The sequence below is a fragment of the Acinonyx jubatus genome, chromosome D4, assembly GCF_027475565.1.
Source record: "Acinonyx jubatus isolate Ajub_Pintada_27869175 chromosome D4, VMU_Ajub_asm_v1.0, whole genome shotgun sequence".
Lineage (NCBI taxonomy): Eukaryota > Metazoa > Chordata > Mammalia > Carnivora > Felidae > Acinonyx > Acinonyx jubatus.
In genome coordinates this window covers 182545-207390 of record NC_069391.1, presented here as the reverse complement: position 1 = coordinate 207390, position 24846 = coordinate 182545, and the positions used below count along the sequence as shown (strand labels likewise).

The window sequence follows — 24846 nt, the reverse complement described above, 5'->3', positions numbered from 1 at the left end:
GGACTGGGTCCTAAGAGCTCATCACATCTCATTCACATTTCTCTGTGTGCGATGATGGGTGTTGACTAGACCTGTCGTGGTGGCGATTTCACAACAGATGTAAATCAAAACATCGTGCTGTGCACCTGACGCTCATACAGTGATGTATGACAATTACATCTCCGTAAAACCAGGAAAAAAATTTTTACATTCAGCTGATGAAAATTTATATTCATACATTTAACTATTTTTAACAGTGACTTTCAAGATGACTCAAATAGTGTTTTATCCCATTTCATAGACTTAGTTAATGTCAAGCATTTAAAATTTCATTTATAGGGGCGCCTGGGTGGCTCAGCTGGCTAAGCATCTGACTTTGGCTCAGGTCATGATCTTGTGGTTTGTGAGTTCGAGCTCCGCATTGAGCTCTGTGCTGACAGCTCAGAGCCTGGAGCCTGCTTCGGATTCTGTGTCTCCCTCTGTCTCTCTGCTCCTCCCCTGCTCATGCTCTGTCTCTCTCTCTCTCTCTTAAAAATAAACATTAAAAAAAAAGAGAGTATGATTTTATTTATAAATTTAACTGGATCTTCCTAAGTGCTTAAGAATCGTGTTTCCAGTAAGTTTAAGTATAAGTATGGTGAATCATACATTTGTGTAAATGTCCCAACACCTTTTACAGATTTATCAAGGTTTGAACTTAACATCACAAGTCTAAGTCAATTTTTTCATTCCATTTATAAAGTCGGACTCACACGGTGAATGTGATGCTGGATGTGACCGCATTCAGCATGTTGGCATGTGCTGACACATTCCGTGTTTGATCCTCCCAGGGTTCGATGTGATCGTCCACTGAGGAAACCGTCTCAGAGCAAATGAAACTGAGGCTTCCTTCCCGTTCATTTTGGTTGCCTTGTCGGCCAGATTCTTTCCAGAGACACCGGTGGCCACGACAGGCACTTCTCAACTCAGTACTGGGGTCTTAGCACTTGTGGGTGCAGCTAGGCTATAATTCTGACATCGTGGCTAGATTTTGTGTTTTTTATGTTTCTTTAGATTATAGACACATTCTTACCTGCATCTAAACACCTTTGAATCCTTCGCTAAAAAACAAAGAGTTGTTTTCCTGTCCCATGGGACCATGACCGCTCTGACATATCTGGCTACTACTTCTGAGGTCCTTTACTGACATTTCAGGGTCTGTCTGTGGGTATCAGGATGCCTGGTGGACAGAAGGCTATGGGTGAAGGAAGGCATTACTGTTCCTTCTTCTTGGGAATGATGCTGGAGCTTTCCAAGTGACGTTCACTAGCCGAACACCTGCATCTTTCCTAGGCTAGACTCCGCTCACCGAATGCCTGTATGCTAACACGTGTCCACTCCCTTGCGTTTCCCTGTAAATCGGCAGTTACATCTGGAGATTTCTCTTAGAGAAATGAAACATTGCAGTTGTGATGGAAGTCTTCTGGGGCGCCTGGGTGGTTCAGTCGGTTGAGCGTCATGATCTCACGGTTGGTGGGTTCGAGCCCTGTGTCGGGCTCTGTGCTGACAGCTTGTAGCCTGGGTCTCTCTGTCCCTTCCTCCTTGCACTCTGTCTTCAAAAATGAATAAATGTTAAAAAAAAAAATGGAAGTCTTCTGCATACACTCCCTCAATCGAATTCTGTTCTCTTTCTTCCCTTCTCTTTCACGTTCTGGATGTAGCCACTGTCCTGATTTGCGGTTGTGATGCCATGCGTGTGTGAGTATTCCAGGTCCTCCCATATATGTCTGTATCCATAAATAACATACAGTGTTGCTTGCATGACTTTAATTGTGTGAGCGTGATATGTATTTACACACACATATAACTATTTCACAACTTGCCTTCTTACCCTTCGACATTGTTTTAGACATTTTCCATGTTAGTAGTGTGCAGGCTTATCTAATTTTTACGTGCTCATCCATTTTTTACTCAATAATATTTCACCGCGTACATGTACCACAGTTAATTTCTCCTCTCTGCTGCTGCGAGCACGCCTGCACGTATGTCTGCAAGCGTTTGTGTGACGTGTCCAGTATGCAGTTAGAAGTGGTTTTCTGAGTCATAGGGATGCTCATTTTAAAGTTTTCTAGAAGTAACCAAATGTTCTCCAGGACGGTTCTACAGTTTTCTCTTCTGCCCTCAAAACTGTTGCTTGACATCACTCGGCTATGACTTGGCTAAACTGAGGAGGTGAAATGGTGTCTCTTCTTTAGTGTGATGTGAACTTCCCTGTCGCCAGTGGTTTTGAGCTGCTTGTCTCTTTTGCAATTTGCTGATTTTTCTGATAGGTTATTTGTATTTTTAATATGAATTTATAGGAATTCTTTATGTTTCCTGGGAACAAATTCCACATCAGTTATGTACATTGCAAATATCTTTTTGTTTTCTCTGTAGTATCTTTCATGGTTTACTTTAATTTATCAACCTATTACTTATGGTTTTGGATTTTTATGTCTTCTTTAGAAACCTTTCCCTACCTTGCAATCACAGAACTATTTTCTTGTTTGTTTCAAAGTTTTAGAGTTTGCTTTCTGACATTAGGCTTCTTTTTATTTTCTAATTTTTAAAATTGTGGCAAACCACATACACCATGAACTTTGCCATCCTAGTCACTGTTAAGTGATGTTTAATGTACTCTCCTTGTTGTGCAGTCATCGGCACCGTCCGTCTCCAGGACTCTGTTCACCTTGCAATTCTGAAACTCTTCCCCAGTAAACCTTAACTCCCCAGCCCTCCCCTCAGGCTCTGGCAGCCTCCATTCTACTTCCTGTCTCTATGATTTTAACGACTCTAAGTACCTCACATGAATGGAATCAAACAGTATGTGTGTGTGTGTGTATATATATATATATAATATTACATATCATATATATTGTAATATATATGTATATATATACATATATGTACATGTACATATATATGTGTGTATATATATATGTGCATGTACATATATATATATATATATATATATATATATATATATAATTTTCTTTTGACTGGCTTATTTTCCTCGGCATTGTGTCCTCAAGGTTCAACCATGTTGTATCATGTATTAGGATTTTCTTTTTTTTTCAAGGCTGATTATTACGTCACTCTATGTAAATATCGCAATTTGCTTTTCCCTTCATCCACTGATAGACACTTGGATTCCTCCCACCTTGTACCTATTGTAAGTAACACTGCTATGAACCTAGGTGTACAAATATCTCTTTGAGACCCTGCTTTCAGTTCTTTTGCGTACCTAGAATTAGAGTTGCTGGATCAGGTGGTATGGTAGTTCTGTGTTCAACTTTTTGAAGACCTGCCATACGGTTTTCCTCAGGGGGCACACCATTTTACTTTCCCACCAGCAGCGCATGGGCTGCAGTTCCTCCACATCCTCTCCAACGCTTAATCTCCGTTTGTTTGTTTCTTTTTGTTTTTGTTTTCTTGAAAGTAGACGTCCTAATGGTTGTGAGGTGGTATCTCAGTGTAGTCTGGATTTGCATTTCCCAATGATTAGTGATGTTGGACATCCTTTCATGTGCTTATCGGTCAATTGTGTATCTTTTTGGGAGAAATATCCATTCAAGTCCTTTGATATTTTTAAATTGGGCTTTTGTTGTTGTTGAGTTGTAGGACTTCTTTATATATTCTGGATATTGATCTCTTAACATTTTTTTTAATGTTTATTTATTTTTGAGAGACAGAGACATAGTGTAAGCAGGGGAGGAGCAGAGAGAGAGGGAGACACAGAATCTGAAGCAGGCTCCAGGCTCCGAGCTGTCAGCACAGAGCCCAACGTGGGGCTCAAACTCATGAACTGTGAGATCATGACCTGAGCCGAAGTTGGACATTTAACCCACTGAGCGCCCCAGGCGCCCCTTGATCTCTCTCATTAGATGAATGATTTGTGACAATTTTCTCCCATTCTGTAGATTTTTTTCACTCTCTTGATAGTGTCCTTTGATGCACAGAAGTTTTAAATTTTGATGAAGACTAATTTATGTGTTTTTTTCTTCTATCGCCCGTGATTTTGGTGTAATACTCAAGAAATCATTGCCAAATCCAATGTCATGAAGGTTTTCTATGTTTTCTCCTAAGGGTTTTATAGTTTAAGGTCTTACGTTTAGATAAGCAAAAGACCCATTTTGAGTTGCTTTTTTGTATCTGATATAAGATAAGGGCCCAACTTATTATTGTTTTTTTTCCTTGTGGATATTTAGTCTTCCCAGCACAATTTAGTGAAAAGATGATCTGGTCCCTTTTGAATGGTGTAAGCACTCTTATTGAAAATCAATTGACTGTATATACGAGGATTTGTTTCTGGGTTATTATTTTATTCTGTTGGTCTGTATACCTATCCTTATCCAATACCACATTGTTTTGATTACTGTTGCTTTGTAGTAAGTTCTGAAATCAGAAAATGTGAGTCTTCCAATTTTGTTCTTTTTCAAGATTGTTTTGGCTATTCAAGTTTCCTTGAGATTCTATATGAATTTTAGGGTGAATTTTTCTGTTTCTGCAAAAATTATTGTTGGCGTTTTGACAGAGATTGCATTGAATCTGTAGTTTACTTTGGGTAGTATGTACATCTTAAAAATATTAAGTTTTCCAATTCATGGATATAAGATATGTTTTTTTATATATACAGTTTTTTATTTGCCAACTATTCAAAAAATTAAATTAAAATAAAACAAACTATAGATTTATTTTGAGAAAACTGATCTCTTTACAATCATTTGGGTCCTCTGGCTTGTATACGGGGGGTACATCTTGGATATGGGATAGTTTTAAGTTTGTTTAGTGTTCTTCAGCAATGTTTTGTAGTTTTCAGTGTACAAATCTTTCACCTCCTTGGTTAATTTTATTGCTAAGTATTTTATTCTTTTTTTGGTAAAGTTTATTTATTTATTTTGAGAGAGAGAGAAAGAGCATGCAGAGGAGGGGCAGAGAGAGAGAGGGAGAGAGAGAATCCCGAGCAGGCTCCATGCTGTCAGCACAGAGTCCGATGTGGGGCTTGAACTCATGAACCATGAGAACATGACTTGAGCCGAGATTGAGTCAGATACTTAACCGACTGAGCCACCCAGGTGCCGCCCCCCGCCCCCAGCCAAGTATTTTATTCTTTTTGATGTTATTGTAAATGGATTAAAAAAGCTCCCTTTTTTTGTTTGTTCATTGCATTGCAATGAAACACAACTTATTTTCTTGTTTTGACTTTATATCCTGAAGCTTTGCTGAATTCATTTGTTCTGGTGATTTTTGGTGGATTTTCTACAAATATAGGATTTTCTCCATTTGAGATCTGTTGGGATTTTTATTGGAATGGCATTGAATTTGTAGATTAATGTGGTGGATTACATTAATGGTAATTCTACTATTGAACTATTGTTATGTTGCTATGACAACTCAGTTGGCCATTATATACTCTTAAAATACGTACTTTGGAATTTGGTTTATTTTAATTTTTAATTCAATATTTGTGTTCATAATTGAGATGTGTGTAAAATTTTCTTGTCCTTTTCCAGTTTTGATATGAGTTGGGAAGCTTTTCTTGTATTTTTATTCTCTGAAACAGTTTGTATAAAATTATCTGTTCTTTGAATGGTCATAGAACTCACTTGCAAAATTGTCTGGGTCTGATGTTCTGCCAGAGGAAACCTGAATCCAAATTCATTTATTATTATTGTTTTTTTAAGTTTATTTATTTTTGAGAGAGGGAAAGACAGAGTGTGAGTGGGGAAGGAGCAGAGAGAGAGAGAGAGAGGGAGAGAGACAGAATCTGAAGCAGGCTCCAGGGCTCCCAGCTGTCAGCTCAGAGCTTGATGTGGAGCTTGAACCCACAGACCATGAGATCATGACTAAGCGGAAGTCGGATGCTTAACCAGCTGAGCCACCCAGGCTTCATTTTTGTGAATGGCTTTGGTAGGTAGGACTCCGAGGCGGCCCCCAAGGTTTCCATCCCTGCCTGTGGCCATCTCCCCTTGAGTGTGGGAAGGACCACGGATATGATAAGATATCACTGCCATGGTTAGTTTATAATCAGTTGACTGTGAGCTAACCAAAAAGGACCAACCTAATAAGGTGATCCTTTTAAAGGGACTGGGCCTCTCCCAAAACAGAAAGTTTAGAAGTGTGAGAGGGACTGTTGAAGGCCAGGTTGCAAGGACCTGAGTGCTGTCTCCAGGAGTCTCAGAGAAGTCCCCAGCTGAAAGCAAGACAGTGGGACTCCGTTCACTGTGAAGGGTCTGGGAAGCGTGACTTTCTCTAGGTTGGCCTCCAGATGAGGGCACAGCTGGCTGACACCTTGATTTCAGCCTCGTGAGACCCTCAGCGGAGCACACAGCCACAATGACCTACAGAGCTGTGAGCTAATGAGTGCTACTTCAAGTTACAAAAACTGTGGCCAGTTTTTACACAGCAATAGAAAACTAATACAATTGCTCGTGGCTTATTCGGGTTTTCTACTTTTTCAGTTACTTTGGATAATTTGCATTTTGGGGGATATATCCATTTTGTCAAAATTTTAACATTGGCATACAATTGTTAATAATATTCTTTTGCAATTCTAAAAATCTCTCCTGTCTGCAGTTACATTCCCTGTGTGTAAATACACTTAGGCATGTGTGCATACATGTGTACGTACACGTGCACTTGCGTGAGCACTCGTGCAGATGCACGCGAGTGCTGTGTGTGTTTGTATATGTGTGTCTGTGTACAGGTGTGTACAGATATGCATACACTCTTTTTCTTGATTATTCTTGCCAGAAGCTTGTTCGTTTTATTAAACTTTCAGATTCGGCTGTTATTTCTCTATTTTCTGTTTTAGGCATGTCTACTCTTTATTAGTTCCATTTTTGTCTTTTCTGTATATTTACTGTTTTTCAAGATTCTTGAGGTATATCTGTGCTTGGTTTATTTATTTGCAATCTTTGAAAAAATCATTGAAGTTTACAAATTTCCCCTAAAACATCACTTTAACTGAACCCCACATACTTTAATATGTGGTGTTTTTAAATATTTATTTTATTTAAACATTAAAAAATTTTTTAAATTATTATTATTTTTTTAATTAAAAAATTTTTAAAATGTTTGCTTATTTTTGAGAGAGAGACAGAGCATAAGCGGGGGAGGGGCAGAGAGAGAGAGACACACAGAGTCCAAAGCAAGCTCAAGGCTCTGGGCTGTCAGCACAGAGCCCAATGTGGGGCTGGACCTCACAGACCACAAGATCATGACCTGAACTGAAGTCAGATGCTTAACTGACTGAGCCACCCAGGCGCCCCTAACTTATTTATTTTCATGTTTATTTATTTTTGAGAGAGAGACAGAACACGAACGGAGGAAGGACAGAGCAAGAGGGAGACACAGACTCTGAAGCAGGCTCCAGGCTCTGAGCTTTGGCACAGAGCCCGACTCGGGGCTTGAACTCATGAACCTTGAGAGCGTGACCTGAGCCAAAGTCAGATGCCTAACTGACTGAACCTCCCAGGCACCCCTAAAAAAAGTTTTTAATGTTTATTTATTTTTGAGAGAGAGGGTGAGAGAGACAGAGCATGAGTGGGAGAGGGGCAGAGAGAGAGGGAGACACAGAATCCAAAGCAGATTCCAGGGTCTGAGCTGTGAGCACAGCTTGACATGGGGCTCGAACTCACGAACTGTGAGATCATGCCCTGAGCTGAAGTTGGATGCTTACCTGACTGAGCCACCCAGGCACCCCTAAATGTTTATTTTTGAGAGAGAGACAGCATGAACGGGAGGGGCAGAGAGAGGGGGAGACAGAGGACCTGAAGCAGGCTCTGAGCTGTCAGCAATAGAGCCCGTCATGGAGCTCAAACCCACAAACCGTTAGACCATGACCTAAGTCGAAGTCGGACACTCAACCGACTGAGCCACCCAGGTACCCGCGAGTTTCTTCTTATTTTGACCCTAGCTTCATCTTAACTTTTATTACTCGTGCATGGTACTTTGACCGGGGGTGGGGACACAAGGCCTTCCTCATGAGGAGTCCAGGATGCATTCCAGCAGCAGAGCCAACAGGATTGTGGTGCTTTGCCTGAAGAGTGAGAGGGGCGAGGACTCAGGGCTGCAGCCCTGATCTTGCCTGAAATAAACAGTGGGCGAATGGTGCTCACTGAGCCAGGTGGTGGGGAGGGGACCAAGGCCGGGGGCAAGAACCAAAGTTCCTTGGTCACCATAATGTATCACCTCTGGACTATTTATTTATTTATTTATTTAAGAGCACAAGTGGAGGAGGGGCAGAGAGAGAGGGGGACAGAGGATCTGAAGCGGTCTCTGTGCCGACAGCAGAAATCCCGATATGGGGCTCGAACTCACCAACTGCGAGATCGTGACCTGAACTGAAGTCGGACGCTTAACCAACTGAGCCATCCAGGTGCCCCAGCTCTGGACTTTTTAAAAGAAGTACATGTTTCAACACTTTTAAACAGTAGCGTTAAGACAAACAAACAAACAAACAAACAGTTCTTTATTGTATGATGCTTGATATGCTATTTTGACATCCAGGTAGCAATGTTAGAAAGGCAGTTGGGTTTATGAGTCTGCACTTAATAATGTGTGTGCACTTAATGTGTGTGGTGCTCAGAGTTACAGGGTAGACCTGTTGGGCCTGAGCCCTGGGGCTTCCTCTTCTGGAGTCTGGTGGAGAAGGCCAGGGTGGCGGTCAAGACCCTGAGGGGCTGCCGGGGACTTGGAGGAAAATGAGGGAGTTGACCCAAGGGCAGAGAAGCAACCACTTAGAGAGGGAGACTTGACCATTGGAGTCAGCAAGACAAAGGCTTGAACGGCGTTTCAGGGGAATAGTGTGGGTGACATCCCACGGGGAGACAGGAGGGTGAGGTGGTGGGGACACCAAGGGCTGACCCTCTGCATGAGCTTTGGTGTGAAGGGAGCAGAGAAGTGGCTGTGCTGAGAGGTGGCTGTCTGATCTTCTGTGTTTTGAGATGGGACACCTTGGAATATAGCTTTTGGCTAATGGGATTGATTATGATGGCTTCCCTGAGTCCCTGTACCCGCTCTTCCGCCTGCCCCACCCCACCCCGATCGGTATTCTCCTGAGAGAAGGTGAGGAAGGCTGTGTGTGGCGCCTGTTCGGGAGCCGCAGCCTCCGTTTTACTCGTTTCCGCTCATCACCCCGTCTCGTGAGGCTGCTTGGGGTGCAGTAGGGGTTGGTTTGGGGACCGGGTTTCGGCTTGGATTTAGTTGGAGGGCAAACACAAGGCCAGGCCAGGTGCCAGAGACCATGTGTCCTCTCAGGGTGATTCCGTTTAGCTGGAGGGATGGTCATGCCGGAAGCAGTCATTGCTGACATTACCGCGAGGACGTCAGGACTCAGTGCCTGCCTCGTCCTGCCACAGCAGTGCCACAACCTGTGGCAGCCTCGTGCTCAGACAGTGGGGGTCGCTGTTGTTGGGAGAAAGGACATGGGTGGTGGGGCCTGGGTTCTCTCACATGAATGTGGAAACCCTTACTTCCCTCCTTCTCTGTTCCTGCCAGGATCCTGGCCACAGCGGGCACTGACTTCGACCTGCGGACCCTGCGGGCCGTGCGTGTGCTCAGGCCCCTGAAGCTGGTGTCTGGGATTCCGAGTGAGTCTGGCAAAAGCAATCAGCCCCAAGCCTACCTGGATCACTAACACCCTCCCCCAGCCCCACCATGGCCACAGCCACAGTTAAGCCTTAACCAGTGGGCCCTTTGGCTTGGGTGACTTGAAGCTCAGGGCTCCTGACCTGTGAGAACCAGGTGTGAAGAAGCCTGACATTCTCTGTGAAAGCCCAGAGAGTGGCTCTGTTGTTTTGCCCTGATTTGGCTTCCCCAGATGGAAACTTTGCTTTTCCTCACATGCTCTGCTACATTTCTAGCTCTTTGCTTCTTTTTCTGGGGTTAAAGCACAGACAAGAGACCGAGCAAGGTGGTAGGCAGGATGCCTGACAAAATAGTCAAAGGACCACCTGACTTGGCTCAGGCTTGGCCTTGGAGAACTGAGCCCCGGTTAAGACATGCTCTTGGATTCAGCTGCTCAAGGAGCCACGCCTGGTTAGGAGCATGGCCAGGGTTACCTTGAGAGGCAGGGGCGGCCCTGACTCCTGTTCCTCAGTCCAGTGGAAGTTTGGTTTTCGGTTTCCTCAGGGCCCAAGTGGGCAGGGACTTAGGGCTATGTCCCCCTGAGGCTGCTGCCAGGGGAGCCCCTGTTCTGCCCCAAGACCCTGCCAGGTAAAGGCTCAGGCTTGTATCTAAGAGCTGGGGCCATGCGGGGAGGGGGTCATGGGGTTGAGCTTCCTCTGTGTGCTGAGTCCCTCTGGCTTTGTGGTCAGTGGTCAAACACTCCTGCAAGCAGGTCCCCTGCTTTGCTTTCTCTAAAGTGTTGGGGCCTGTCAAGATCTGCTCTTCCCTCCCAGCACCCCCTCCCCTCCCCTCCCCTCTTAGGACTGTGTTCTTGCTCCACCCAGAGTCCTCCATAGGTCCACACATCTCGCCAGCACCCACCCTCCACCAGACCCCAACTCTGACACGACACGCCCTGCCCCTCCCCTGCGCTGGGACTTCTCTCCGTCTACTTCCCTCTGAGACTTATGCTTGGTCCCCCACCCTGAGCACTCTTGTGTAAGCACGTGCGGTTTCCCCCGACTCCCCACGCTCCCTGCTCCGTCCCCTACCCTGAGGGCTCTCAGATCGGCACCTTGCCCCAGGACCCCCAGTCCTAAGCAGCCCAGGTGCTCGCCAGTCTGCCCCCCCCCCCACCCCCTGCACTGCCCACCCTGCTCTGACGTGCCCTGCTCTGGCTGCTCTGGCCCAGGTCTGCAGGTGGTGCTCAAGTCCATAATGAAGGCCATGGTCCCGCTTCTGCAGATTGGGTTGCTTCTCTTCTTTGCCATCCTCATGTTTGCCATCATTGGCCTCGAGTTCTACATGGGAAAATTCCACAAGGCCTGTTTCCCCAACAGCACAGGTGAGGCCTGGCAGCACCCCTTGGGCTCAGACGGGACCACAGACTCACTCATCCAGGAGACAGGCACTGTTCTAGGTGCCAGACGGATGGGGGCGGGGGGCACACACCACAACCTGAAAAACACAAAAACGTGAGTAAACACATAAATGCAATGATTACAGGTTGTGGTACTTGCGGTAGAATAACTTGGGAGCCTGCTTCACAGAGATGGGCCAGGGGAGGCCTCTCTCCTGAGGGGACAGGTGAGCAGCGATCGGACTGCCGTTAGGAGGGATTGCAATGTGGCTGCCAGGCCGGAGAACTCCACTTACGAGGCGCAGCCGGAATAGAGGGGAAATCACGTGGGCTTCATGGCCGCGGTAGGGACTTCGAGTCTTCCTCTGAGAGAAATCAGGAAGACAGTGGAGGGCTCTGAGTGAGGACTGACGTCATCTGATTGTTCTGGCTGCTCCAGGGAGGCAAAGGCAGAAACAGGCTTCCTCAGGAGGGCAACATCTCGACTGGAGAGACATGGCGGCTGCGGCCAGGCTGTTCTGGTGGAGACGGCACAACGGGTTGGGCTCTGGGTGTGTTTTGCAGTGAGGCGGATGAGCCACATGAACGTGTCAGTCGACGCAGAGAAAGCTCTGACTAAAATTTAAATTGTTCATGATTTTAAAAACGTCTTATCAAAGTACTCTGTAGGGCCAGTGTAGTGAGGCCTGGGCCCTGCAGCCCCCAGCCATCCTGTGGCCACATGTTGTGTGGGCTCTGAGCCGATCTGCCCGGCAAGCAGGGCCTGCGGTGGCTGATTCCAGAGTGACAGGCAACATCTGTGTGTCAGGAGAGCCTCAGTGTTAGTTTGGCTGTGAGAGAAAGGAGCAGTCAGCATTGTAGTGGCAGGAAGAGTTGGATGTTAGGGGTTTGTCGTTTTTGAGTTTAAGGCGAGCGAGTCCTGAGCGTGTTTAAACAGTAATGGGCAGGTTCCAGTAGGAAGGGAGAGGTTGACCAGTGGTTCCTGGGACGGTTGGTCTGAGCTCAGGGGGAGCCAGACTGTAGGCAGGGGGAGAGAGTTGGTGCAGGGAGGGAGGGTGGGGGGAGCAAGGGAGGATTTCCATTGGTGCTTGATGCCTGCCCACCTGTGATGAGGCCTTCGAAGCCCAGGGGCCGCAGGAGGGGTTGGAGAACTCGGTGTTTCTGGGTTCAGGGTCTGTGCTTCATTCTTCTCTCCACAGATCCAGAGCCAGTGGGTGACTTTCCCTGTGGCAAGGAGGCCCCAGCCCGGCTGTGTGAGGGCGACACCGAGTGCCGGGAGTACTGGCCGGGACCCAACTTTGGCATCACCAACTTTGACAATATCCTGTTTGCCATCTTGACAGTGTTCCAGTGCATCACCATGGAGGGATGGACTGACATCCTTTATAACGTGAGTTGCATCTTGGCCCTGGGACTGTGGATGGACCCTGGAGCTCCTAGGATCCCATTTGGGGTGACGTTCCTGACCTGAGAGCCTGTGCCCAGCCCCAAGTTCCTTCCTCTACCCTAGGATGAAATACAGGCCCCTTCCTTCAGATGACTCCACCAAGGGCCCACTGTCATCAATGTCAACTTGAACTCTTGACCTAGGTCCTAGAGTCTCCAGGACAGCTTCTCTCATGAAAGTAAAACCGAGGGCCAGGTAGAGAGCCAGCAAAGAAAATGCCAGGGAAGATGCTACTGCTGCTGCTGGTCACATGGTCACAGTGCCAGTCCCTAAGGCTCACTGCAAGCTTGCTCCAAGCTAGGCCCTGCGTGAAGTGTCCTATCCCTGTTAACTCATAGAGTCATCTCAAGAACCCCATGTACAGTGAGGAAACTGAGGCATGGAGGGGCTGTTGAAGTTGCTCAAGGCCCTGCGACTGGTAGGCAGCTTGCTGGGAACTACTAGTTGTGCCATCCCTGCTGGGTTTTCTGGATGGAGGGAGGGAGAGGGAAGCCTGCTGGGCCTCTTGTTGTCCCTAGGCTGCCCGGTAAAGACAGGAGCAGGGCAGGGTTTATGGCTACACTCAGCAGACTCTCAGGAAGACTTCTCTGATGGCGCTGGGGCTCTGGGCTCAGAGTGTGTGTCTTGCACATTTCTGTCTTCTCTGCCGTGTCTATCTGGTGCTGTTTCCTCTTCATCCTCTTGCCCACGAGGATGCCTGCCTGTCACAGTGATGTACACAGGGCAGTCTGGGTTGGTACCCATGACAGAAGCTGGTCTAATGCCCTTGCCTGGTGGCCCATCTCACTGCCACCTCTCCTCCATGTGACGCTCTTCTGGGAGGACTCGACCACAAAAGCTTGAGCAGAATTCTGTCTCTTTTCTTATGTGATGACCTCCCTCGCTACCTCCTACATGCTGTAGCCCTATGAGCCACCGGGGCATAAGAACAATGAAATTAGTCCCTCAGGGACTTTGGGAGGTCGACAAGGAAGGCACACATGAGCTAGAAATCTTGGAAGGTTTGGCTGGGAAGGTATGGCTGGCGGATTGCTGTTTTCTGGATAGCTAGAGCGAGCTCTGCTTGTGGGCTGTGGGTGGAGGACTTGCAGGTACAAGACACCTTGTGCTGAACCTGCCACTTGGGTGCTGAGGTGGGGTTTGGGCTCTAAGCCCCTGGAGGCCTGGGTTCCCGGCCTCTAGGAGCCCGGGGAAGAAATGACGGTGCGATAGTCTGGTGGCATGAGGGACAGGAGGAAAGGGGCAGACTGGGGCCCTCTACTCTGTGGGTGCATGGAAACCCAGGTGGATCTCAGGGCTAGGAATCCAGCAGATGCTTGGGAAATGCTCACTGAGCGTGCAGAGGGAAGGTGGAAGTTCAGGAAAAGCTGGCCCAAAGTCCCTTGAACCAGATCCCTCCTTGGACTGGGAGTCGTGTCTCCTGACAGGCTCTGTTTAATTGAGGGAAAGAAGAACAGGCACAAAGGCAGTTATGAGGAGCTTGACTGTCCTTTTCCTACAGCCGGTCAAGGAACGATTTCCCAAGGACAGACCCTAAAAATAGCTCTGAGCTGGCCACATCCCTGCCAGCCCCACCTGAGCAAGGGCTGCATGAACAGGTCTCTGCAGCTTTCAGTGCCCCCTGGGACTTGGCCAGGGGCCCTGGTGACTCAGATGGGTGGGTCTGTGCCCTGTGTGGGAGGGGCTGAGCAGGAACTAGGCCCTAGGGCAGGACTGGTCATGAGAGCCACAGAGGGTTCATTTGGCATATACTTCCATTGGACCCGCTGGGCTCCGGGCACCCCCGAGATGCTACATGTACAGTGGTGAGCAGAAGGTGTTCGATAAAGGCCTTATAATGCCAAGTGCTTTAAAGAAAACAAAGGTGGATGAGGGGCAGGGAGTAATGAGTTAGACACCTTGTGAAAGCCAGGCCTGGTGAGGTCTGGAAGCCAGACATGCAGGTGCTATGAGATTGTGCCTTGGCGGTTTGGCAAGGCACCAGGACACAGTGACAGTGGTGACCCGTGAGGTGGCCTAGACCTGGCTGGGTCCACTCCCCACACTGGGGGGTAAGGGGTGAGTTGCTGCAAATCAGACCGGGTGTTTTGAAGGGGGTTCTTCAGAGAAAGAGCCTGCTGCTTGCCTCCAACCCAGACGTGCTCCTGGAGTGTGGAGCCCCAAGTGACGGTGCCGGGATTTCAAGGGCAGGAGCCACTGGCCTGCCACGGTGGGGCGGAGGGAGAGAGGTGGAGAATACACTCAATGTTGGGAACAGAGGAGGGTGTGTGAGTGTTTCTCATGGACCAGCTATGGCCAAGGGACAGTAGCCAGCCAAGAGCCCTTTTAAATTCTGACCAGGGCGAGTGACGTCTCAGTAGAGAACCTATGTTCACAACAGACTGCTGGAAAAATGGGGGTGGGGGTGGGGGAGTTCTCCAACTGAGGGAGAAATGGCTTGCCTGCATTTTGAAAAGTAAGTGGAGTCAAATGGGTTCCTGGAAGAACCCACAGAAATGCCTTGTGAGAGAGGAGTCAGCAGTAAATTTCCGTCAGGCCCAGAAAGATGAGATTATCTCAGGGCACGGCCAAGCATGGAAAAACTTGCCTTCCCTCCCACCCCCCACCCTTTTTCCTCCCCTGCTTGGATTGTGTCGGGGTCAATAACCCAGCCAGCAGCAAGCCGAGGAAGAAGGAACAGTGTTAGGCGTGGAGGGGCAAAGAGGGACCACGCCTCCCTTTCCCAGCGAAAGCAGCCAGCTGTGGCAGGCCAGCTAAAAGAGTAGATATTCTCAGTGTAAAGCATGTTAAGTAGTTCTATTGCCAGCTGGGATTGGACACTTAATTACTGAACTGAGACTGTGTTTTCTACTTAAAGTGATTGTAGAACTTTCTACTACCCAGGAGTTATCAGAAAAGTTATAGGACTTATCCAGGTTTTTATCCAGGGGCATGAATATGTTCAAAGGGACAGTAGGAGGTAAGTGAAGTTGGCTTATGATTATATACATGTGGTTTTGCATATGCTCGTTGTACTGGTTACACGAAGCTCTGAGGAAGGGTTGTTCACATGTATAGGTGCAAAGGCCGTGTTTTACAGTGAGCACAGGTAGGGCTTGCTCGTCTGTTGGGTGTGCAGTGTGAGAGAGAAGAACCAAAGATGTGACATCAGCCACTGGGGAAGGTGGTGCCCTTTCTTGAGAAGGGAGACTTGGGAGTGAGATATTTGCTCGGTTTGTTTCAGTGGAGTAGTAGTGGAGCCCAGGGACTCTGATTTGCCTCCATAAGGTTTCAAAGAACTGGTTTCATGCAAGGGAGACGCTGAGTATACAGTTGGGTATATGACAGGGAGCTCAGAGGAGACAGCAGGGCTGAGGGTGTCTGTCTGAGATCATGGATGGAGTTTAACATTATGGGAGAGGATGTGATTGGCTCAGCAAGGAATGTAGAAGGAGAAGCAAAGAAGGCCCAAGACCGAGCCCTCTCTGAGCTTGGCTGTTGGGGGAATTCCAACATTCCGAAGACAAGTAGGAAAGAAGGAGCCAGCGAGAGACCAAGGTGGAGCCTTTGAGGCAGGGTAGAAGCAGCACCGTGAGCATGCTGGGTCTTGGAAGCAGAGCTAAGAAAAAAGTTTCTAGAAAATGACCTAGGTCCTAGAAATGATCAACCAGGTCAGAGGTCAAGAAAGATGCTGGTAACTTGACAAGAGCGGTTTCGGTGGTGGGGGTAGAAGCTCGGAAGGTGCAGGTTAAAGGTGAGGCAGGATGAGAGTGAGGACGGCAGGTGGAGTCGGCTCTTTCCCGGAGCTCCCTGTGAGGTGTAGCAAGACGGTGGGAGGGAGCTGCAGGGAGAGATGGGGGTTGGCTGGTGGTTTTTTTCTAAAGTAAACTCCATTTGAGATAATTGAGGGCTTATGTGCAGTTGTAAGAAATAATACAGAGAGATCCCGTGTCTCCTGTAATGGTTACACCCTACAGAACTAGTGTGCCTCACAACCCGAATACTGACACTGATGTCATTGAGATATACAACATTCCATGCCGGAAGGACACCCAGGTTGCCTTGTAGCCGCACCAACTTCTTTCTTACCCTCACTCCCCTCAATCCCTGTTAACCACCAGTCTCTTTGTCACATCTGTAATGTCAAGGAGGTTATGTAAATGAAACCATAGTATATGTCACTTTTTGGTATTGGCTATTTTCACTCACATGATTCTTTGGGGATTCATCTAGATTAATGTGTGTCAGTAATTGGTTCCTTTTTATGGCTGGGCAGTCTTCTGTGATATGGGTGGGCTAGGTTTATTTAACATTTACCTGCTATAGGACATATGGATTGTTTTCAGTTTGGGGCTGTTGTGAACGTAATTGCTCTACACATTTGTGTACAGGTTTTTGTGTAAACATAAGTTTTCATTTCTCAGGGATAAATGCCTCGGAGTGCAATTTCTGGCTTGTATAGTAGTTGCAAGTTTAGTTTTTTAAGAAACTAAAAATTTCCCAGAAGGCTGTATTCTGTTACATTCCCATCAGGAGTGGATGGATAATGTAGCCTCCTCACCAGTATTTGATGTTGTCATCGTTTTTGACTTTAGCCCTTCTGGTTAAGTGTGTACTGATATGTCATTATGGTTTTAATCCGCACTTCCTAATGGCTAATGGTGTTAAGTATCATTTCCTACTTTTTTGCCATTCATTTATCTTCTTCAGGGACATACCTCTTCATATCTTTTGTCCACAGTTTGTCTGGATTGTTACTTTACTGTGAAGTTTTCATATATTCTAGGAACTAGTTGGTTGTCAGATATGTGGCTTGCAAATACTTTTTTTCTAGTCATTAACTTGACTTTTCATACTCTTCACCTGGTTTTTCACAGAACACGCATTTTTAATTGTGAAAAAGTCCAGTTTATCAGTTTTTCCGTTTGTAGATTGGGCTTTTAAGGTCAAATTTAAGAACTCTTTGCCTAGCCTTAAATCCTGAAGATTTTATTCTATGATTTTTTTCTTAAAGTTTTATTGTTTTACATTTTACATGCAAGTCTGTGGTCCAGTTTGAGTTAATTTTTGCATAAAGTGTGAGGTCTAGGGGCGCCTGGGTGGCTCAGTTGGTTAAGCATCCGACTTTGGCTCACGTCACGATCTCCTGGTTTATGAGTTCAAGCCTCGCATCTGGCTCTCTGCTGTCAGTGCAGAGCCCTCTTTGGATCCTCTGTCCCTCTCTCTCTCTCTCTGCCCCTCCCCCCCCCCCAAAAATAAATATAAAAAAAAAATAAAGTGTGAGGTTTGGGTTGACATTCTTCTCTCACTCCCCCTGCTTCTCCACGCCTTCCTTCTTCCCTCTCTTCTTTCCTACCTTCCTTACTTTTTGGAGGCTTGTGAATATCCAGCTGCTCTAGCAACCCTTGTTGAAAGGCTATATTTCCTCCATTGAATTACTTTTGCACCTCTGCTAAAAAATTTGGGTGTAGTTGTGTGGGTCTTTCTTTTCCTTCCTTTTTTAAACAAGGTCATACCCAATGTGGGGCTTGAACTCACAACCCTGAGGTCAAGAGTCGCATGCTCCACTGACTGAGACGGCCAGACGTCCTATGTGGGTCCGTTTGTGTTCTCATGATCTGAGTGTCTCTCTCTACGAATAGCACATTATCTTCATTATTGCAGCTGTACTGTAAAATAAATCTTTTAAACCAGGTAGACTGATCACTCCCATTTTGTTCCATTTGGGAGAATCGACATCCTTACTATGTTGGGTTTTCTAGTCCATGAACATGGTGTATCTCTCCATTTATGTAGATTATCTTTGATTCCTTTAATCAGCACTTTGGAGTTCAGTATACAAGTCCTGCATATGTTTTGTAAGAAATGCAAATGATTTTTATATGTTGATCTTATATCCTGCAACCTTGCTGAATTTACTTATTTATTCTAGGAGATGTTTTGGAGAGTCTTTGGGATTTCCTGTACAAACGTGTTGTCTGCAAACAGGAACAGTCTATTTCTTCCTTTCTGATTTGTATGCCTTTTATTTTATTTCCTTGCCTTATTGCACTGGCTGAAACTTCCAACTTTTTGGTAGATAAGAGAATAGACATATTTCTGCGCTCCCAATCTTAGCAAAAAAGCATTGAGTTTTTCACTGCTAAGTATAATGTTAACTGCAATTTTTTTGTTTTTTGTGGATGTCCTTTATCAAACTGAGGGAGTTCTCCTATACCTACCTTTCTGAGAGGGTTTATCATGCATGGGTGTTGGATGTTTCAAAATACTTTTCTTGCATTGATATGATAATGTGATTTTTCCTTTAGTCTGTTAATACAGTGGATTACATTGATTGGCTTTTGAATTTTGAAACGGCTTGGCATCCCTAGAACAAACTCCACATGGTCATGGTATATAATTATTTTTATACATTGCTTAAATCAATTTGTTAATGTTTCATTAAGGGTTTTGGCACCCATATTCATGAGGGCTTTTGGTCTGTAATTTCCTTCTAGTTTGAATTATGTTTGTCTGGTTTTGGTATGAAGGCAATACAAGCTTTATAAAACGAATTAGAAAGTAGTTCTTCCTTTCTCATTTTCTAGAAGAGATTTGTGTATGTGGTATTAATTCTTTTTTTGAGAATTGGTAGAATTCTACAGTCTGGGTCTAGAGATTTCTTTTTTAAATGTTTTCAATGTTTATTTATTATTTTTGAGAAGGAGAGAGAGCCAGAGCACGAGCTGAGGAGGGACAGAGAGAGAGGGAGACAGAATCTGAAGCAGGCTCCAGGCTCTGAGCTGTCAGCACAGAGCCCAACATGGAGCTTGAACTCACAAATTTGTGAGATCATGATCTGAGCCAAAATCAAGAGTCAGATGCTTAACTGACTGAGCCACCGAAGCGCCTCAAGATTTCATTCTTTTATTTGTGGCTGAATGTATATATGTATGTATGTATGTGTGTGTATATGTGTATACACATAAATACATTTACATATAAATGTATATTTATATATCTTCTTTATCCATTCATCAATCAGTGGGCATTTGGGCTGTTTTCATATGTTAGATGTTGTAAATAATGCTGCTGTAAACATAGGAGTGAATGTATCCCTTTGAATTAGTGCTCTTGTATTCTTTGGGTAAATACCCGGTACTGTGATTCCTGGATCGTAGGGTAGTTCTAGTTAAAAAAAAAAAAAAAATTTTTTTTTAACATGTATTTATTTTTGAGAGATAGAGAGAGACCGAGCATGAGTGGGGGAGGGGCAGAGAGAGAGGGAGACACAGAATCCGAAGCAGGCTCCAGGCTCTGAGCTGTCAGCACAGAGGCAGTCGCGGGGCTCGAACTCATGAGCCATGAGTCGTGACCTGAGCCAAAGTTGGACGCTTAACTGACTAAGCCACCCAGGCGCCCCAGGGTAGTTCTATTTTTAACTTTTTGAGAAAACATACTGTTTTCCAGAGTGGCTGCACCAGTTTGCATTCCCGCTAACAGTGCATGAGTGTTCCTTTTTCTCCACATCCTCAACAACACCTATTGTTTTTTGTTAAAATTTAATTTAAAATTTAATCAAACAACCATGAAAGGAAGTGGTATTTCATTTTGGCTTTGATTTGCATTTCCCTAATGACTTACGATATTGAGCATCTTTTATGTGCTTATTACACCATTTATATGTCTTCTTTGGAGAAATGTGTATTCAGATCATTTTCCCATTTTAAAATTGGTTAATTTGTCATTTTATTATTGGCCAGTAATTTTTCTGTATCTATTATGGATGCTAGACCCTTATCAGATATATGATTTGTAAATATTTCTTACATTTTGCGCATTGTCTTTTCACTTTCTGGATGGTGTCATTTGAAGTACCAACAATTTTTATTTTGATGAAGTCCAATTTTTCTATTTTTATTTTCATCATTGTGCTTTTGGTGTTATAGCTGAGAATTCATTACCAAATTCAAAGTCGTGAAGGTTTATTCCTATATTTTCTTTTAAGAGTTTTCTAATTTTTGTTCTCATATTTAGGTCTGTGACACATTTTACTTTTTGTATGTGATGTGAGGCAGGGACTCAGCATCATTCTTTGCATGTGGATATCCAGTTGTTGAAAAGACTGTTCTTTCCCCCATTGAATTTCTTGGTACCATTGTTAAAAAATCAATTGATGATAAATGTAAGGGTTTATTTCTAGATCATCAATTTTATTCCATTGATCAATATATCTATCCTTTTTAGGGGGAAATTTTTAAAATTACAATTTCACTTTCCTTAATAATTATAGCTCTATTAAATTTAACTATTTTATATTGGATGAGTTGTGGTAGTTTGTGTTTTTTGAGAACTTGGTCCATTTCATCCTTGTTAGTGAATGTATGTAGAGTTGTTTGTGGTATTCCTTCATTAACCTTTTAATGTTTGCTGGGTCTGTAGTGATATCCCCTGTTTCATTCATAAAATTGATAACGTGTCTTCTGTCCTTTTTTCTTGGTCAGTATTGTTAGAGGTATGTCAATGCAACTGATTTTTTTTCAAAGAACCAAGTTAAAAAATTAACTTTTTTCTATATTTTTTATTTTCAATTTTGTTGATTTATGCTCTTATCATTATTATTTACTTGCTTACGTTTCCTTTGGGTTTATGTTGCTCTTTTTTTTTTTTTCTAGCAACTTGAGGTGGAAGTTTAGATTATTGATTTGATTGATTTGGTTATTGATTTGATTACTCTTTCATAATGTATGTATTTTATTTAGTGATACAAATTTCCCTCTTGGCACTGCATTAGCTGTGCCCTTCAAATTTGACACATTGTATTTTTATTTTCATTCAGTTCAGTGTATTTTTATATTTCCCTTGAGACTTCTTCTTTGACACAAGGACTATTTAGAATTGTTTTCCACCTATAAGTAAGGTGTCATTTCTCTTTTGATTGTCTTTAGTTTTCTTAAATTTGACTATGATATGTCATGTTGTGGATTTCTTTGGGTTTATCTTATTTTATTTTTTATATTTATTTTTTATTTCAGAGACAGAGACAGAGTGAGAGAGAGAGAGAGAGTGTGTGTGTGCATGCACACACACAGCAGGGGAGGGGCAGAGGGAGAGGGAGAGAGAATCTTAAGCAGGCTCCACACTCAGCATGGAGCCTGTCACAGGGCTCGGTCCCATGACCCTGGGACCACCACCTGAGCTGAAACCAACTGAACCATCCAGGTGGCCCGAATTTATCTTATTTGGTGTTTGTTTAGCTTCTTGAATCTGTAGGTTTATGTCTCTTGACAAATTTAAGAAGTTTTCAGGTGTTATTTTTTTGAACACTTTTCAGCCTCAGTGAATGCATGGTGGTCACTACCAGCGTACTGGACACTCCTGTATTTTGCTCCTCTGATGACATGAACATTAGGTCTGTTGTTACAGTCCCACAGGTTCTTTAGGCTCTGTTCTGTTTTTTTTTCTTTTATTTTTTTTTAATGTTTATTTATTTTTGAGAGAGAGAGAGAGACAGAGTGAGTGGAGGAGGGGCAGGGAGAGAGGGAGACACAGAATCCAAATCAGGCTCTGGGCTCTGAGATATTAGCACATAGCCTGATGCGGGGCTTGAACTCAAGAACCGTGAGATTATGACCTGAGCCGAAGTCGGATGCCCAACCGACTGAGCCACCCAGGTGCCCCTTCTTGTTTGTTTTTGAAGTCTGGTTTCTTTCTGTTTATCAGACTGGGTAACTTCTGTTTCTCTTTTTTACTCTTCACTTATTCTTTCCCCTGTCTGCTCTATTCTGTTGTTATGCCTTCCATTTATATTTTAATTTTGATTATTGTTGTTTTCAGTTCTAAGTTTTCCATTTGGTTTTTCTTTATATCTTCTACTTGTTTGCTGACACTATTTTTTTGTTGAGACTTTCTGTTTTTGAGTGTGTTTCGAGTGTGCCCATGATTGTTCTCTGAAGTATTTTTATAATAGCTGCTTTAAAATATTTGTCAGGTACTTTTATTGTCTCTGTCATCTTAGTGTTGGCAATCTGTATCAGTCAGAGTTCTCCAGAAATATAGAACCAGTAGGATGTGTATGTATGTGTGTATACAGATATATGTGAAGAGAGAAAGATTGATTAATTTTTAATTGGGAATTGGCTCTTGTGATTATGAAGGCTGGCAAGTCCAAATCTGCAGTTTGAGCTGGCAGGTTCAAGACCCAGGAGAGATGGTGGTACAATTCCAGTCTGAAACCCAGCAGGTGGAAACCCAGTAGAGCCAATGGTGCAGATGAAGTCTGAAGGCAGTCTACTAGAGAATTCCCTTTTACTTGGAGGAGGGTTGGTCTTTTTGTTCTCTTCAGACCTTCAACTGATTGGATGAGGTCCACCACATTATGGAAGGCAATCTGCTTTACTCTATCAATTAAAATGTTAATCTCCTCCCAAACACATTTACAGAAACACCCGGAATAATGTTTGACTGAATATCTAGGGACCCCATGGCCCAGTCAAGGTTGACACATAAAATTAACCATCACAGCATCTATTGAAAATCTATCGATCTTTTTTTCCATACAGTTTGTGCTTTCCCTGGTTCTTGGCATGGCAAATGAGTTTCAGTTGAAAACTGGACACTTTTGGTACTGTGTTATGAGACCAAGGCTATAAAAGTCAAAAGGTCTAGGAGAGATGTCCTTCTTTGCATTCAGTTTTTAGATTATGCCTGAGTGCTGGCTTGTGGCTTAAACCAGGCACATGGTAAGGACTGTTCCCTGGGGACTTGTGGACTTGATCAGGGGGAAATGTGGCATGTGGCTCACTGCCTCTGAGCTGCTGCGAAAGCTGCTACAGACAGAAGATCAGACTTGAGCCTAGGGCCCGTGGGCTCCATTCAGGAGAAATGTCTTTGGAGCTGACTGGTATGTCCAGCAGCCTGGGAAGAATAAGGGAGTTGTCCAAGCAGAGGCTGGCATGCAGCCTTCAAGGTATCCTGGGACCCTTGGGCTCCCTGGAACTACTCCTTGGCTTTTCGGCATTGCTGGGCAGTGATCAGTAGTGCTAAGTGTCCTTGGTCTTTTGAGAACTGCAGTTCCCGTGAAAGCTCTGTGGGGCAAAGGCAGGCAAGTCTGATGTGGGTCCTTCCCGGACTCCCCCTGTCTGGACCTCCCACCACCTGAACTCTCCCTGCCTAGGCCATGCCAGGTGTTCGAGGTAGGGTCAGGGGCACTTCTGTAGCCAGGGCTATGTGTCTTGTCCACCTGTTTCTCCTCATCTCCCCCTTGCTTCCAGACAAATGATGCAGCCGGCAACACCTGGAACTGGCTCTACTTCATCCCTCTCATCATCATCGGCTCCTTCTTCATGCTCAACCTGGTGTTGGGTGTGCTCTCAGGGTAAGAGGCCACATGGGCTTGGGTGCCACCTGCCCCTCCGTGTTCTCAGGCTAAGGGGACAGATGGTGGGGTCAGATATGGGCCTGTGTGACATGGGAAAGGCCTCATGGCCACCCTCTGTGGTGGTCACTCCCAGCATACTGAGCTCTGGCCAGCCTTTCCTTTGTGCTGCCATCCTGACCTCTGCCTTGACCGTCATCTGGCCCTGGCCTCCTTACGTCTGTCCCACCCTTGGCCTTCACCTGGCTCTGATGATGGGGGAGGGGCTGCTGCTGCATCTCAGCTGGGTCTGTGGTGGGGTTTCTGGGAGTGGAGAGTGATGGAGCAGCCCTGTATCCTGGCTAGAGTGGTCACCAGGCTCTCCAGCATAGCCTTGACCCCTGGCTTGCTCCTCCTCTCCAGACACCTTTCTGTGCTGAACTCCTCCAGTAGAGAGCAAGGGAGGGTGGGGCTAGGAGTCCTTCCTGAAGAAAAGTGCTTCCTGACTCCACATTGCAGTGAGATGTGGCACACGGTACCCTCCTGTGGTATGGACCAATGGCTACAGAAATGCTTTGTGCTTAGGGGCACAGATGGGGCTGGTGTTTAAGGCTCCTGTCCTTCTACCAGGCTGAGGAACCTGTGTTGGGAAGGCCTGGCCTGCTCTCTGCCCCTACCTTGGTGTCATATCTCCTATAAGACTCGAGAACAACTCCTCCCTGCCCACCCTGAAGGTTCCTGCTCAGGCCCAGGGTTCCTGAGGGAGGCCAGGGGAGAGGCTGGTGGACCCAAGAGGCAGCTATCTTACTGGCCGGGAAAGGAACAGCCATTGAGAGGGCAGTGGTTAGGGGCCAAGGCCTGCGTGCTCTGGCTCTGGAATGTGTCCTTGGCCTCGGTCCTATCCTGAGGGATATGTCACTAGCATGTCTTTTCAAGCACTTGCATAGGACAGGCAAGCCCACAGCACGGGGAATGGATGTAGAACTTCTAGTCTAGTGAGGGGATTGCATGGTCGGAGCTCGACGGGGTTGGTGGGGAAGCCAGGGGAGGCCCAGAGCTCAGAGAAGCCACCTAGGGAAGGGGCATTTCCAATGAGACCCAAAGGGGGACCAGGAATGA

At 45.4% G+C, this 24846-nt stretch overlaps 1 protein-coding gene across 9 annotated transcripts in view; it reads left to right on the top strand.

Annotated features, from left to right (window-relative positions):
* The window catches only part of CACNA1B (calcium voltage-gated channel subunit alpha1 B), a 189793-nt gene that overhangs the window by 26998 nt on the left and 137949 nt on the right, over nt 1-24846 (top strand). For 7 of the 9 annotated variants that reach the window (XM_053204274.1, XM_027051022.2, XM_053204275.1 and 4 more), the window contains exons 4-7: nt 9499-9590; nt 10799-10951; nt 12166-12356; nt 23645-23748. In XM_053204274.1, coding sequence (XP_053060249.1) covers nt 9499-9590; nt 10799-10951; nt 12166-12356; nt 23645-23748 — 540 coding nt within the window. Of the gene's footprint in view, nt 1-9498; nt 9591-10798; nt 10952-12165; nt 12357-13270; nt 14219-14636; nt 15373-23644; nt 23749-24846 lie in introns of those variants that run through there. The other 2 variants (XM_053204278.1, XM_053204277.1) reach the window with 2 other exon arrangements.